Raw genomic sequence first — 17594 nt, 5'->3', positions numbered from 1 at the left:
ACTACTTCTTTATTAAACTATGGTTATACAGAACTGATTAAAACAAGTAAGGTGTCGTTGGAATTAGAAAAACACACTCTATCGATTAAAGCGAAGTACATTTGGGGTGTGTTTAGGCCCTTTAAAGTTGTAAAAAACGTCACTCGCGGGCACTGTGACGTCACAATGCAATATTTCGTTTATGGGGAAAACCCAGCCTATCAGCGGTTTACCGTTTATTGGTGCAATTTTGATAGATAAGCAAATCAAAACGTTTTTTAAGGTGTTAACAATACCTATGGCTTCAGCAACTTATTGGAAGCTATTTCCTAGGGATCAGTGTATAACCAAACAATATAGCCTACCAAGCTTAGTGGAGAATTAGTTTTGGTGACTTTCTAGGGTTCAGATTTTAAATTCTTTTTGTTTTTTCCCTATATGGCATAGACTATATTTATATCTGTATTTAAAGTTACCATATAGGAGTTTACCATAAGCCGAGTAATCATGCCTAATAGGTGCTGTGTTTAAAATAGCAAGACAAGAATGACTGTAAAGCGAGTGTATATAATATAGATATGTGTGTGTTTTCATTTTCAAAAGGAAGAGTGGGGCTTAGAACAGGGCAAGCAACATTACATTGGTATGCTGGTCATCTTATATTTGTAGTGCACATTTTACTTCAGATGGTTTTACTATGGTATGTTCTCATTAGGATATGCAATGAAACTTGTTCGGATCAAGTAAGCAGCATGTATTTGGAGAGCGCAGAAGAACAGATCCACCATCTGGTACAAGTATTCTTTATTCAAAACAATGAAAATAATCCAATACTTTATTATGTATTTCTTGTAATGTTGAATGTACTTAATTTAAAACAACATAACTCTTGCATGAATAACATTTTGTTTGAAACAAGACCATTCAAAACTGAATAATGAAAAAATTTTTGTCACTATAATGTTGAACTGTCACTATAATGTTGAACCTTTCTGTTTTCCTTTTCCAGTCATTCCCGTACCTATCGAACAAAGTTCTGATCAGCTGTGTGGCGATACTATCTAAACAAAATAAATGCCATAAACATGTGATTGACCAACTTTTTGGTATGAAGGCCAACAACAAATACTAGACTAGAGTAAATTGATTTCACTAAATTTGTATTCCATGCTCGGGTCTCAGTCAAGAATATCATATTTGCAACACATATCTGTTTACACAAATTTCAACAAATTCAGGAAAAAAGACAGTGAAACACTTTAACCAACAGACTTATTAAATGTCACATTTTTTTAATAAATGCTTTTCTTGGTCAACCCACCAAATTGTGTTGTTGATTTGCTCAGCTTCACTTATTTTCCATGGTCTTGGCCTGTCTACTTCCCCAACACTTGCGGGAAGTACAGGTTCAAACTGGAAAGGCTCAATACCTATTGCTAGTGGATCTTCGCTTATGTCACTTCATCAGATAAAATACTTCTATCTGACTATACATCACACACTGACACTTTTACATTATTGTTAACTGACAAATTTAAATAGCGTAATACTGTAATACACTTACAAACAATTTTAAAAAATATTAATTTTAAACTAAAATCAGGCCACGGCATTACCTACGCATATTTCTTAAATTAAAAGTAACAGAAAATGCTATGTAGACGGTACACTCTGTTTTGCTGCAAACAGCTAAGCCTAAATCAGCTGATCGATTAGAAAAGATCGTGACGTAATTTACGTCATAGTGCCCGCGAGTGACGCAACAATAAGCGAATTTTTTGGCCATTTTTAAAACGTTTTTTTGGCCAAACTAAATATTTTTTTCACAAAAAAATACCACAGATAGTATTTATTAAGTGTAAATTTTCAATTAAAACCAACTTGTATGAGCGTGGTCCAGACTCTTTAACGAAATATTCACATTTATATTATGTTTTATGCTACATGGGTAATCTTAAGTATTTTTATTGTGAATAACTGTTCCATTGCAGTAAAGTTTACAAAACAATCCTTAATTACTCGTTGCTTACTCACCACAACAGGATATTGAAATGCAGGATATGTTTCAAGAATGGCATTCACTGTCATTGCACCATCTTGACATTCTTTTTGTCGAAACAAGAACGTTCGATTCATTCTGTCTCTGAGAAGATCTACATTTTTCACATTTTTTTTAAGTTCCTTTTCCATGTATTTTGTGTGTGCTGCCATACTGTGTTCATCTTCCCCAATATCCTGAAATATTTAAGAATTTGCTTCACCTAGCACCTTGATAGTTTGTTGGTACTAACCTCTGTCTGTAACAGTCTTCGTTTAGCTGGAGTTGTTTCTTTTTCTATTACAGCAGGTCTAGGATGTTTTGTTCCAAATCGTTCCAAATCTCTTTTTCATTTCCATAACTTCAGGGATATGAGTCATTGGCCTCCTTGCATCTCTGAACTTTTGTCTGATACCATCTACCCATGTTCCCTGCAATGAGCACAGTTATAATTTTGATTTTTTGTTTTTCTTTAAGGCCTACCCAACTGTTTTAAATGATTTTTCAGGTATTTGCCAAAATTTATTTAAGGATGTTAAAACGAACAACTAATTTATTTCTAAATTACTGCAAACTATACCACTCACGACTCAACGTTTAACACCTTACCAATTTGCTTGTCATTTTTGTCAGCCAAAAATGGGAATTCCCGTACCAATTGGATTGCCACAGTGTTGTACTCTAGTGAAGATGGATAACTAGAAATTACCATAAGTTTATAAATGAGGAAAAATGTTCATTTTGATGTTAACTATCCTCAATCACTTACAGTGTAATTGTATGATGTCGTTAAATAACCATTTGTTAATTTCTCTGCTCATTGATGAACTGAGATTTCCTATGTTTTCACTGCAGCTATCTATACCTGCCTTAATGTGAAATGGCATTCTCGGCAATTTGTAGTTCACAATCCAATCAATGTCACTTGCTACTCTGCTTGACACCAGTGACGTTGGTGCAGCTAAAAATAAAACTTACAGTTTTAGCTGCATTGCTAAAAAAATGACTATGCTATTCTAAAAAATTAGGATTGCTGAGTATTCTTAAACGGGTATACAACCAATAAAACCACTCACTTCTGACAAGGGGAGGAATGGATGAGTCTTGGTTGCTAGATTGTGGACTAGAGGCAAGAGGATTGTCTAAAATAAATTGACATACTTCACATCAAAAGTAGTACTCTCTAATAAAAATGAAACATACTTCTGAAATGGTTACGAACTCTTCATCAGAAGGTGTGGGTGATGTGGGTGTGACTGAATTGACTGTAGATATACCTACAATTATATTATTCACTTTGTTGATCTTTATACAGTGGTATTAAATTGCAAGATTTACCAGGTTTAGTCACATTTCTTCAACTGATAGATTTGTTTTGGCTTAAATTCACTTACTCACACAATCACACATATATACTTTAGTTGGCTTTAGTTGCAACTTACTTGTAGAATGTGGTTCACTAAAACTTGAGAACATATCATCTAAAAATTAATTAGACAATTTGTATAGCATTTTTAATTTATCCATAGGCTTTAATATATACATTACCTTGACTAAAATAACTTGGCTTTGTTTGGCAGTTCATTGACATAATCTACATCAACCCAATCTTCAAACTCATTATCCCACTGGCTCAACATTATTGCATCACTAATGTTGAACTGTGCAGCAATCGAATCACTAATGTCATTCTTTTTGCAGTATAGCTTTTTTAATTTATCCATAGGCTTTAATATATACATTACCTTGACTAATAACTTGGCTTTGTTTGGCAGTTCATTGACATCATCTACATCAACCCAATCTTCAAACTCATTATCCCACTGGCTCAACATTATTGCATCACTAATGTTGAACTGTGCAGCAATCGAATCACTAATGTCATTCTTTTTGCAGCGTACTATCTTCCTTGAATTTTTATACTGAACATGATATATACATATACTAGCAGTAGCACTCATTTTTATCTAAACTTTTCTGTAATACAAACGACAATTATTATCAAACCAATAAATATTGGATTCTGCATCAAGCCTAAAGTCACTTAACAAGTGCTTTTTGCCTAATAATGATAAAAGACTATACATAAAGACTAAACACGAATCTGGTAGTGTAGACGAATCATTTTTCCCCCTTACAAATATATATATCAGAAGGTTGCGGACAAAATTCCGACCCAGGCTTAAAATATAAAATGTATCAGTAATCTGTACAACATAACTATGAAACTGTGAATTGAAATATAATGGAACTAACAATAGGCCACAAATAAGAGTCACGGAACCAAATATTACAATACGTTTCACATGAATAAACATGGGCTTATTATGTATAAAATCTAAAATATAAATGTTGTTTACAGAATATGTAACACCATTTTCAACGAGGCGCTTTAAACTGATTAAATTAGCACTTTCGGGAATATCCATGTCATACTGCATAAATTCAGCAATTTCTATTGGCAATTGGTCCATTGTTGTAGGTTTGCCTTCTAACGCAGTATCATCCATTAAACATGCAATACTACATTGTTCATAACATTTAAATGATTGAATGCGCTTGGTTACTGTTAAACAAATATTCTTAAAATTTTGACAATTATGAGCCAACAGCTTAATTTTCTTATGAAAAGATTCAAATCGCATACACCAGAGTCGTATAAACACCGAGTAGTCCAACTGCCGTCTTTGTGTGTCCAGAATAGAGCAAAAGTAGTGACTTTGGCAATGGGTTACAAACTTGTTACGTTTTGTTTGTGTTTTCCTTCTGTGGGAAGGTGTAAAACAGCTTCTATTTACCTTACCAAACATTTTTTGGAAAAAATATATAAATTTAGCCGCATTAAATGACTAAAATGTCGCAAATCAACCGCTTCTAATTCTAATTTTGGACTTTTTTTGACACAGAAAACAAATAGCACATGATTTTCATTTTTCAACCTTTAAATTTGTTTTTAGGCGCTAGTTTTTCTGTAATTTACCGAAAAACAGATGTTCTCCCTATACCTACTGTGTGTTATTTTGGACCCAAATTGCCGTTCAATTTGTGTTTTACGTAACAATGGGTTGGACTACTCGGTATTTCTATGGCTCTGGCATACACCATAGGTGTCGTAGTGGTCCATAAAATTCTATGAGACGAGGAAAATGTAAAAGAAAATGAAGTTTTGGTTTAACAAAATCAGGAGCAAGCTTAACAAATAAGGAGTAAAACCTTTCAATAAATATCTTTAATTGGGCTGTAGCTTCAGTGCACAGTGATGGAGCTAAAATGATGTCCATTATGTGTGCCAATTAAATGTATAACCTCCATGCTTCATTTGAAGCTGGTATAATGTCTCCAATAACAAATGGTAAAATTCGAAATAAACACAAGGTTTCACTTGCTGAAAGTGAAATTCTTCCTCAAGACAATATGACGTTTCCTGGAAGAGGTCTTGGCTTATTTCTTCTGTCAGACCTTCCAAATTTAAATTTCTTGAGTTTTTCATTAACTAAGAGAAAGGAACACACTGCCTTATTTTGCAAATCTCTGAATAGGTACTGCAAAAATTGTGGTATCACACCTTCTAAGCAATCATGCATAAGGTCTGGGAGGAAACCTGTCACCGTTGAAAACCCAGGTAAAATACTAAATGGACGATTCCTAGCCACTCCATATGAAGCTGTAAGAGTTTCATCTTTAGTAACTGCTTCTACATGCAACCTGTGAAGGGAAGGCTCACGCAACACAAAATCCGATTCTGCACATTTAACTCTAATGTCTCTATAGACACACATGCAAAACCGGCATATGCGTCCACTGCTAAAACACTTTCGTAATCCTCCGATTTGGTGTGCACCAAGGTTGTCTGCTGAAATTGTGGCTATTGATCCAAAGATGGGATTGCTGTTACCTGATAACATGGAGCAATTTTTAACAACAATGCCTTCTGTTTGAAATTTTTGAATGTCTTGGATCAACGGTGCTAAAATATCATTCAAACAGTGCTTCTTCATAGTTTCTGCTTTTATCACCATTGCGACAAAAATGTTTTTCAAACTTGAATAATGCTTTGGACCAATATTCCCCACAAAAAAATAAAAACATGCTAATTTGTTTTTGGACTTGGAAGACCCTAATGGATTGCAAACTTCTATTTCTTCAAAATAAAGATGAAGGCGAATTAAGGATTTGTTTCCCCGGAAATATGAATGCTCCTTAAAGTATTTTACCACAAGTAAAATCTGACAATCCAGTTGTATCACTTGAGTTGTTTCTCATAATAGCTAGCCAAACATCTTTAGAAAAATACTGCTTTAGTGTAGTAAGTATTGGGACATATTGAAATGAGGAACCATCACTTAAGGAAACAGTTACTGGTTGCACCAATCTAAGATTATTACAATATTGATTAAAGTTTTCTTTACATTTTATGTCAGTCCAAATCCTTGAAAGGAAATCATTATCCAATGTAGGAATAGTGTCAATATTTATTATACCGGTAACATTTCCCTTTTTAAGTGCCGAGCGTGTGTCGGTCAGGATAGCTGTTAATAAACCCACAGTGTCCTCCATTATGTCGTAGTGGGTTGAATGTGAAAGAACATACTTTTCATTTAATTAAGGCAGTGCTTGACCATTAAGTGTTGATAGTGTAGCAGTTTTGTATTTACGTGCGTTCGCTACGATATCATAAGTAATCTGCCCACAGCTTAACATGCAAACCCACAGTCACGTGGTTAGAGGTCATAGTCACGGTTTACACAACACACAACAAAACCAAATGGCGTGACGATTACTGGAGCGTATGTAATGACGTAATAATAAAAGGCCACACACTACCCCCTCCCACGGAGACTGACATCTGTCCCCAGATGCAAAGTACCAATAACTAGTACCACTATACGGCGCACTAATACACAACAAAGATGAAACAGTCTAACGAAAAAATTAGTACACGATGTTTAAAACACAATCGATTTGGCATCAAACAGATTTCGTAGGCCTAATCGCAAAAAAAAACAGGTCTGGATACATTCACACAAAAAGGTGTAAATCAAAACACATAATCGTTTAAGTATCGCGGTAAGCGTTGTTGACGCCCGTAGCGCGATGTACCGCGGTGGTACGGTGATTCGGGCGCGGTTGGTTGGGGTAGTTCGTCGTCAAAGCTGGTCGACCCCTCGAGTGACGCCTCTACCTCATCACTGTTCGCCGTTGGTCTCAACCAATTCGCCGGCATGAACTCTGCATGATAAGGGCGTAGGTGATCCACATGAACGAACCACTCTGGTGTGGTGCTGTTCGGATCGCTGTATTTCGTATAAGTTTTCCGACAGTTTTCGGGTGACTAGGAATGGTCCCATCCAACCTTTTCCCAGTTTCTTCTTCCCCATTGGGGGATAATAGTACCATACCCAATCGTCCTGATTGAACGAAATGGGCAGAGCCCTACGGTCGTAGTTTCGCTTCTGTCGCTGCGCCGATCGCCGGAGATTCATACGAACGGAAGTGAAGCAGGACAGCATCTTATTGCGGAGGTTTTCTACATACGATACCGGACAACGTTGGCGTTCGTTCTCGGGCGCCCCGTGCATAATGTCGATGGGTGCTGAGACTTCCCGACCTAACATGAGTAAATTAGGGGTGAAATTAGTGGAGTCGTGCTTAGAGGCACGATAGGCCATCAGTAAATAAGGCAAATGGATATCCCAATCATTGTGATTTTCATTCACGAAGGACGACAACATCTGCAGCAATGTCCGGTTGAACCTCTCCACCAACCCGGAGGATTGTGGATGATAAGGCGAATTCCTTGTCTTTTTGACTTCGAGCAAGCGGCACATCTCCTGAAACAAATGAGATTCGAAGTCACGACCCTGATCAGAATGAATTAACTTAGGCATTCCAAAACGACAGAATAGCTGAGTCACCAACGTATCAGCTGTTGTACACGCCCGCTGGTCCGGGAGTGCAAAGCATTCCGTCCACTTGGTGAAGTAGTCGCACATCACTAAAATATACGCGTTCCCGTTTTCTGTAGCTGGCAGAGGACCTAAAAAATGAATTCCCACTCTTTCCATGGGGTAATTAGGGATAGCTGATTGCAAGTAACTGCGGTGCCTATGGGTGGGTTTCCGTTTGGAACATGTCGTGCACCACCTGCACCAATCCCGAATATTGGTTCGCATCCCAGGCCAATAAAACCGCCTTTGAATTTGATCGGTGGTACGGTCTATATACCCAGATGCCGGAGGTGCGCAACACATGCAGGTGCTTAAAAATTCTTCGACGCAGTGACCTAGGGGCAACTAACAAATACTTATCGTCACCTTGTCCGTCATCGGTTGTCCACACACGGTAAAGGACCCCGTCTATAACCTCTAGCGCATCCCACTGGTGCATGTAATCTCTACTGCCGGTAATACTTAAGTCGGACGCCGCAGGTCGGTGTTGGCTGATCACTTTTAACCTTAGAATCGCTCCAAGTTCGTCGTCATGAATTTGCCACTTGCGTATATCATCTAGCGACCATCCATCGAGCCACGATGCGGTCACTGGGCGCCCCGCGACTGCTGAAACGGTAAAAGGGATCTCACCCTGCCGAAGCTGTCGACAATCTGTGCATTCTCGTTGCTCACAACGCTGGCGAGACAGGCCATCGGCGTTGCCATGCTTTATGAGCCAGGCCGATGCTCCACTTCAAATGTGTAGGTACCAATCACCGAAAGCCAGCGACCCAAAATCCCTTCGGGTTCCTTGAAACTAAAAAGCCATTTTAAAGAGGCGTGGTCGGTACGTAAAGTAAACTTAGCTCCCCATAAATAATGCTTAAAATGATGGCAGAAATGTACTGCGGAAAGAAGTTCTCTATAAGTGACACAATACCTTTTTTCGCTGTCGCTTAAGGCCCGACTGGCATACGCTACCACACGCTCCTGTCTTTCGCAGACTTGCGACAACACAGCACCTATCCCGGTGTTTACTTGCGTCCGTGTCCAATATGAAGGGCTTATCACGTTGAGGATACGCAAGAATAGGTGTTTGGCTCAGCTCGTGTTTAAGAAGTTGAAAAGACTCTCCACAGGCCCGGTTCCATTCGAATTTTTTACTCTTCTTGGTCAGGGAAGTTAATGGGGAGGCTTTCGTAGCGAAGTCTTTGATGAAGCGGCGATAGTACGACGCGAAACCTATAAAACAGCGAACATCTTTAACGGACTTCGGAACAGCCCACTCACGAACAACTGCTGTTTTGTTTCCATCGCATCGAACACCGCTTTCGGAAACGACATAGGGAAATTTACCTGCTTTGAGAATAAACGACATTTACTCGGTTTTAACTTAAGACCAGCTTGGCGTAGTCGTCTAAATATTCGTTCCAAACGAATAAGTCCAGACGCAAAATCGGTTGAAAATGAAACGATATCGTCGATATAGTAGACTAAACACTCTTTCCATGACAAACCTCTAAGAACTCTTTCCATCAGTCTTTCGAAGGTGGATGGTGCATTGGTCAACCCGAAACTCATCACTGTGAATTGGAATAAACCTCTTCCGGGAATCGCGAACGCAGTTTTCTGTTTGTCGGCTTCGTCCATCTCGACTTGCCAATATCCGCTTGCCAGGTCCAACGTGAAGAAGTATTTCGCGCCACCTAGCAAATCTAATATATCGTCGATACGTGGAAGCGGGTACGCATCTTTTCGCGTAACAGCGTTACCTTTTCTATAATCGACACAAAACCGCTTAGAGCCATCTTTTTTTCTTACCATCACGACTGGGGAAGCCCAGGGGGACTGTTGCTGGGTTCGATTATCCCTTTCGCGAGCATGCGGTCGATTTCTCCTTCAGCCCATAGCCTACCTGTTTAGCCCATGGCAACCGGCAAGGAGCTTGCTTGATTGGCCTAGCTTCCCCAGTGTGGATGGTATGTCGTACGAGAGAGGTTTTCCCCAATTCCCCATCTGTACCTGCGAACACATCCTGAAACTCTACAATAAGACGACCGACCTGGTCTCTCTGATGGTGAGTAATATGAGTGAGAGGGTCTAGACATTTAAGGTGGTCTGGCACGCGGTATTTCCATGGTCGCGGTGCGGCATTACTTTTTGCGCTCGATACCGGGCCAGCTTTCAGCGGCACCACCCGTTTTTGAATCACCAACGTCTTAGCGCGAAAATCTATTTGGTCGACTTCCTCCGTTAAAAAATCTATTCCCAGAAAAGCATGAGGAGAGCCAATAGACGCGATGACCACATTTCTGGAACACTTTACTGTTGCCAGTTCTACCGTTGATTTTATTTGGCCGTACGTATGTATTTTCTCACCGTTAGCACTTTTGAGTTCGATAGGAACGTGTTGGAGATCTCGGGCACATCCTTCACCGAGTTGATCGAAGACCGTTTTTATTTGGCCGTACGTATGTATTTTCTCACCGTTAGCACTTTTGAGTTCGATAGGAACGTGTTGGAGATCTCGGGCACATCCTTCACCGAGTTGATCGGAGACCGTTTTATCTAAAATGGTGCAACACGAACCAGTATCGACCAAAAAACAAACAGGCGTCCGAAGACTACCTACAACACAATTAATAAATAAAGTTTTAACATCGGCCGCTTCTTCCTGAACTGAGCTGCTGGCCCACACACCAAACAGGCGTCCGATGACTACCTACAACACAATTAATAAATAAAGTTTTAACATCGGCCGCTTCTTCCTGAACTGATGTGCTGGCCCACACACCAGTTATCGCCCGTTTAAAGGTCGACCAGCAGGTCTACCGTTGGTTGTTGACCGACGATACTCCGTGCAGTCCCTGCTCGCGCTCATCTTGACTTCGATTGAACCAAACTCCTGGGCGAGTGTCAAGGCCACTACTCTTTCAGCTACTCGTACAGCATCTGCTAGTGTTGCTGGAATTGGGTGAGGCGATGTGGCGGCGAACAAAATTGTCATCGATCCCGGCAGGCCGTACGTATGTATTTTCTCACCGTTAGCACTTTTTGAGTTCGATAGGAACGTGTTGGAGATCTCGGGCACATCCTTCACCGAGTTGATCGGAGACCGTTTTATCTAAAATGGTGCAACACGAACCAGTATCGACCAAAAAACAAACAGGCGTCCGAAGACTACCTACAACACAATTAATAAATAAAGTTTTAACATCGGCCGCTTCTTCCTGAACTGAGCTGCTGGCCCACACACCAAACAGGCGTCCGATGACTACCTACAACACAATTAATAAATAAAGTTTTAACATCGGCCGCTTCTTCCTGAACTGATGTGCTGGCCCACACACCAGTTATCGCCCGTTTAAAGAGTCCGGCCCACGGTTCTCATGGTTGCGCAGTTTTTTGCATAAGAATAAAGTTTTATGTCTACTGATGCTAAATTCACAGCCAGTTTGTGAAAATTCGCTTTAATTTAAAAGTTATGAACGTTTAAAAAATCAAATTTCAAAGTTGTAAAAAACGTCACTCGCGGGCACTGTTACGTCACAATGCAATATTTCGTTTATGGGGAAAACCCGGTCTATCAGCGGTTTATTGGTGCATCAAAACGTTTTTTAAGGTATTAACAATACCTATGGCTTCAGCAACTTATTGGAAGCTATTTCCTAGGGATCAGTGTATAACCACACAAAATAGCCTACCAAGCTTAGTGGAGAATTAGTTTTCGTGACTTTCTAGGGTTCAGATTTTAAATTCTTTTTGTTTTTTCCCTATATGGCATAGACTATATTTATATCTGTATTTAAAGTTACCATATAGGAGTTTACCATAAGCCGAGTAATCATGCCTGATAGGTGCTGTGTTTAAAATAGCAAGACAAGAATGGCTGTAAAGCGATAAGTGTGTGTGTGTTTTCATTTTCAAAAGAAAGAGCGGGGTTAAAAAAAAAGCAAGCAACATTACATTGGTATGCTGGTCATCTCATATTTGTAGCGCACATTTTACTTCAGATCGCTTTACTATGATATGTTCTAATTAGAATATGCAAGGAAACTTGTTCGGATCAAGTAAGCAGCATTGTATTTGGAGAACGCAGAAGAACAAATCCACCATCCGGTACAAGTATTCTTTATTCAAAACAATGAAAATAATCCAATACTTAAATATGTATTTCTTGTAATGTTGAATGTACTTAATTTAAAACAACATAACTCTTGCATGAATCACATTTTGTATGAAACAAGACCATTTAAAACTGAATGATGAAAAATTCTTGCAAATGTTGTTGAACTGTCACTATAATGTTGAACCTTTCTGTTTTCCTTTTCCAGTCATTGCCGTACCTATCGAACAAAGTTCTGATCAGCTGTGTAGCGATACTGTCTAAACAAAATAAATGCCATAAACATGTGATTGACCAACTTTTTGGTATGAAGGCCAACAATAAATACTAGACTAGAGTAAATTGATTTCACTAAATTTGTATTCCATGCTCAGGTCTCAGTCAAGAACATCATATTTGCAACACAAATCTGTTTACACAAATTTCAACAAATTCAGGAAAAAAGACAGTGCAACACTTTAAACAACAGACTTATTAAATGTCACATTTTTTTAATAAATGCTATTCTTCGTCAACCCACCAAATTGTGTTGTTGATTTGCTCAGCTTCACTTATTTTCCATGGTCTTGGCCTGTCTACTTCCCCAACACTTGCTGGAAGTACAGGTTCAAACTGGAAAGGCTCAATACCTATTGCTAGTGGACTAGGATCTTCACTTATGTCACTTCATTAGATGAAATACTTCTACCTGACTATACATCACACACTGACACTTTTACATTATTGTTAACTGACAAATTTAAATAGTGTAATACTGTAATACACTTACAAACAATTTTTAAAAATATTAATTTTAAACTAAAATCAGGCCACGGCATTACCCACGCTTATTTCTTAATTTAAAAGTAACAGAAAATTCTATGTCGACGGTACACTGTTTTGCTGTCTGATCGATTAGAAAAGATCGTGACGTAATTTACGTCATAGTGCCCGCGAGTGACGCAACAATAGGCGAATTTTTTGGCACTTTTTAAAACGTATTTTTGGCCAAACTAAATATTTTTTTCACAAAAAATTACCACAGATAGTATTTATTAAGTGTGAATTTTCATTTAAAACCAACTTGTATGAGCGTGGTCCAGACTCTTTAAAGGTCGACCAGCAGGTCTACCGTTGGTTGTTGACCGACGATACTCCGTGCAGTCCCTGCTCGCGCTCATCTTGACTTCGATTGAACCAAACTCCTGGGCGAGTGTCAAAGGCCACTACTCTTTCAGCATCTGCTAGTGTTGCTGGAATTGGGTGAGGCGATGTGGCGGCGAACAAAATTGTCATCGATCCCGGCAATAAATTGTTCAACCAAGTACGCGAACTACGCATGGCGGAAAATCGTGGTATTTCGGGTTGTTCCAGGCCGATTTTAGAAGCGCTTGCTTTGCATTTATTTAGGAGTATTGTGGCTGAATCCTCGAGTATTTATTATTGTGTCTATCATTCCCCGAAATTCTGACATAGTGACGGTTCGACTCTGCACCTTAACGTGAATCGGGTTGATAAAAGATAACAAATGCTGCATGACTTTGTAGCATGAAATAAAAAGTAAACTTTTCCATTGCCCCCAAATGGGACCTTGCCAGGTTTCTTACTGGAAGTGGTAGCTCTGAGCTGGTTGCACAACACTCTAACCAATTGAGGATATCTTCAAATTTAGATATAAAAACTTCGAGTGCAGGAAGTCGCATCACCCATCGTGTAGGTGTAGGACATAGCGGACGGATTGAACCAGTTGGCTGCTCAGATCCAGCACAAAATGAGTTAAAGAACTGCAGTCGCTTGGGTGTGATCCTTTAATAAACTGTACAATGCTTTCCAATGTTGTAATTGCCTTTGCGCCGTGACTTGTGCGTTTTATAACTTCTTGCACAACAAGATTTAGCTGATGTCCCACACAGTGGACATACAACATTTTGGGATAAGCGGTGCGAAATCTGGCCTGCACACCGGAAAACTTGCCGCTCATGTTGGCCGCACCGTCGTATGCCTGGCCTCGACATGCATTTATATCTAAACCACAAGCTATTATAACATTGATTTAATGGTGACGAATAAAGTTTCCGCATCGGTTTTAGGACATTCCACAAATCCTAAGCAAACTTCTTGTATATTGTACGAGTCGTCAACATACCGGACACAAAGTTGCAATATCGGCAGTTTCATCAGCCATTATTGAATACCATCGTGTATGCTGCACGTCGCAAGTAATTTTTCTTAACACTGCATTAGATAGGTCGCGTAAGATTTCGTTTTGGATGTCGTGACTTAAAAATTTGGTTTTTCTAGCGTTCCAATCACAAATTGTGTCGTTGTGTTTGCCTAAAAGTTTGACCACCTGAGACAGATTGGACGACTCGTCGGTGTGCCCTCTTATTGCAAGACCCTGTTGACCGAGAAATATTACGGAGTTAAATATACTTTCTAGGACTTGCCGATTTCGTTTCATAGTTTTTGTATTTTTTTGGTGTAAAAGCGTGCATGCAGATCTCTCTCAAACTCACCCGTCTTGGCGGCTATACTTTCCTTATGCACAACAGATGCGTCATGTTTCTTGATTGATGCAAGGCCCTTTCTCCAGTTTTAAAATCCATTCGTCACCCAGGAGCATTTTGAGGTTTGGACAGACAGAATTCGTACCGACGAAGCACGAAGGCGTTTGTTTTCATCTGCCCGTTTACATACAGAACAAAATGCCACATCGCGTGCAGCGTCATACAATAACCATGGAAAGTTTTCTTGCCAAGTCGGCTGATAAGACCTACCGCAAGCGCCATTTCTTCCTTTGGTGCTACATGGTGGAATTTCAGATTGCGTCGGCTGAGCGGTTTGCTTTGTTGTTGTGCTTTCCGAGTTGTCACTGTTTCGACTGCCTTTTATAAACGCACTCATTGACAGCTGTTTACCTGAAACGCGAGGCCTTTTCGAAGCATACAATTTCTGTATAACTGGTTGATCGTAGAAAGGTTGTTAATTAAATTAACGATTTAATTAGGCATTTTGGTACAGGTTACCTTATTTAGTGACGCAATCATATACACTAATTGTTACAACATTGAATGGTGCGTTACGTCACAGACGCCGTTTTTAGGCGGGAAAAATACTCGTATAAGTTTGCCTGCATACATGGATGAAGTTGCTATAAAAATAATATAAAACGCGTTACTAAATTTATTTATGCACGTAAATGGCTACAAGACCTCACACGTCACACTCGTGTGGATTTTTTACGAGACCGCCCGGTATTTAAGGTTATCGCCGCGTCAATGTTGGGTATGCCGCATACCCATAAACAATTCTGAGGTATGCGCCGCATACCCAGGATCGGCGCCCATGTATTTTATATAGTACTGTTTTGTAAGATACTGTTAGCACATTATATATGTTATATAGTTCTGTGGAGTAAGATGAACACTGTTAGCATAATATAGTTCTGTGAGGTAATATGGCTACTGTTAGTACATAATATTTGTTATATGAACCTGTGGGGAAAGAATAATACTGTTAGCATAATATCTTTTTTATAGATTCTTTGGTGTAGGACTTTACTGTTAGCACGTAATATATGGCATATAATATTACAGGGTGCTAAGAGGGTTATCGTAAGCTTATGATATCGGGTTGTATTGTTTCTTGGAATAAGAATGGAATCGGTTAGCACATGGTATCTGTACAATCCGCACGGAAATGTAGGCACTGGTTGTGGCCTACTAGCTTTCGATCGAACCGGTTATACGTAATCAGCAATTTACACATGTAGAAATTTGAGTTGCGCATCGAGGATTTTTAAAAGCCACAATATAATGCGCGTTTAAACTAATTGTTCGTTGGTTTTTATAAAATAGGTTTTGGACAATGTAAACGACACTGATATTTAGATGGTGCGAAAACTGAATGAGGAAACTTCCGGTAAACCTTCCTTAAATTCAACTCACACACCATACAATGCTTTCAGATGGTTGATCCATCATAATATTTGAATTCAGTATGATTTTTTTCACAAATACACTTTTTCCTGGTCCGGTTGGACGGGTAATCAATAAAGTAAACGAATGTTTAAAGGTTACATCCATCGCGAAGAATGCATAAGTTTTAAAAAGAATCTAAATATAAAGCTTTTATTTCTGTTTACAAAACACGCAAGAACACACACACGCCTTCACTTTGGACTTTACGTTTAGGGTAAAAGTAAGTCAGGCCCTTCTTTGTTTCACGGCATGTGTATACTAAAAACTCTGAATGAGATGTTTTCACCGGTTATAAATAAAATCAGTAAATTTAAGATTATTGTGTCTTTTGGACAAGCCGTTGCTACTGATTTTGTCAACGGCCCTGGTACAGTAGTACGTTTTGGATTTAGTGGCAGCGGTACCGTCACCACTGTACTCAAGTTTAAACAAACCTACGTTTGTCATAAATAGTGCGTTGTTTACAACACTTATACGGGACCCAGGTCTTAAAGGCTGTTCTGGTTTCAACAAACTCGACACTGTGAGCATCACACGCCAAGGCAAGAGAAACCAAGTAGGGTTTTCGGTAAAGAATTGCCTTCTCAATTCAGGCTTAATGACGTCATCAAGTGAATTTGCGAATAAACCGAAATACATAGAATCGGTGTCGCATTGCACGAGTGCAATATCCGACTTATCAATAAAGAAGAACAAAAATTAATATGCCTAATTTTGCATAATCATATGTGGCCGCTGCAATCTGCAACGGGTAGTTTTGACAAATTGTCACTTTTCCCATGTGGATTTCAAAGAGATCTTTGTTGATTTCATCGCAGTGAATAAAGGGTTTTCGCTTTACCAGATCGTCGACATGTGGCTCTCGTTTGAAGACGACATCTTCGAATTTCAGCTTGTTTGTTAACGATTTTCCGTAGGCTGAAAATGACAATAGGATTTGTACTGAAAATATGGAAAATAAATAGCACTATTGCTTTAGTTGTAACGTTATGTACGAGCGATTTACCGGAATTTCCGATTAGTTTCGCACAATCCGCTAGGATGGCTTGCGTAGGGTCGTTATCACCTTCACGCATTGCATGGCATACAAATTCCCCAAACTCTTTGAAGCATTTTTTTGCGCTTAATAGCTGTGGAGTGAGACTTAGTAAATAATAACTTGCAACAAAAAATTCGACAGGTGGCGACCGAGAGTTCGTTTTCAGTCTACGGCGAATTTTCACTAACGTGTCAGAAAGATCTGCTTCTCCCCTTTGAAACTACTAATAATCAAACATCGTCTCGGCGAAGTCATGATCTTATGTGCTGTCCAATATCATCCCTCGAAATCTATAATGCAGTAGTTAGTTATTATATTAACTTCTATAAGGTTCGCTAAGGTTGTCTAATTGGCTAGTCTATAGAGTAAATTTACCATGTGTTTCTCGAAGATGGGTGGAAAATCTCCGAATTTCTCTTCGATGTATATCCACTTAAGCGAAAGCGTTAAGTGCACCTTAATGTTAAACGTAAGGAATGTAAAAATGAAATACCGTATAAAACTTACCCGAAGCGATTCTGTC

General features: G+C 39.2%; 1 protein-coding gene and 3 long non-coding RNA genes across 5 annotated transcripts in view; 1 reads left to right on the top strand and 3 right to left on the bottom strand.

The window, feature by feature from the left end:
* LOC149724248 (uncharacterized) overlaps positions 1-17594 on the top strand; it is a 177150-nt gene that overhangs the window by 135737 nt on the left and 23819 nt on the right. The window lies entirely within an intron of this gene.
* Positions 719-1893, bottom strand: LOC149724253 (uncharacterized). Its single transcript, XR_016386744.1, has 2 exons — positions 1301-1893; positions 719-1040 (listed from the first exon to the last, which is right to left on the bottom strand). It is a non-coding gene; the product is annotated as an uncharacterized LOC149724253 (long non-coding RNA).
* Positions 2731-4960, bottom strand: LOC149724252 (uncharacterized). Its single transcript, XM_089893244.1, has 4 exons — positions 3757-4960; positions 3460-3499; positions 3217-3294; positions 2731-3159 (listed from the first exon to the last, which is right to left on the bottom strand). The coding sequence occupies exons 1-4, from the start codon at positions 3976-3978 to the stop codon at positions 3029-3031; spliced, it is 471 nt and encodes a 156-aa protein (XP_089749370.1). The 5' UTR covers positions 3979-4960; the 3' UTR covers positions 2731-3028.
* On the bottom strand, positions 12063-12954 carry LOC149724251 (uncharacterized). Of its 2 annotated transcripts, none has more exons than XR_016386743.1 (2): positions 12594-12954; positions 12063-12333 (listed from the first exon to the last, which is right to left on the bottom strand). It is a non-coding gene; the product is annotated as an uncharacterized LOC149724251 (long non-coding RNA). The 2 variants fall into 2 exon arrangements; XR_016386742.1 differs by having other exon boundaries at positions 12063-12293.

This window comes from Ciona robusta, unplaced genomic scaffold (genome assembly GCF_009617815.1).
Source record: "Ciona robusta unplaced genomic scaffold, ASM961781v2 AP042737.1".
In the NCBI taxonomy this organism is placed as follows: domain Eukaryota; kingdom Metazoa; phylum Chordata; class Ascidiacea; order Phlebobranchia; family Cionidae; genus Ciona; species Ciona robusta.
Note: the sequence above shows the minus strand (reverse complement) of the source record. Positions and strands in the feature narration are given on the sequence as shown.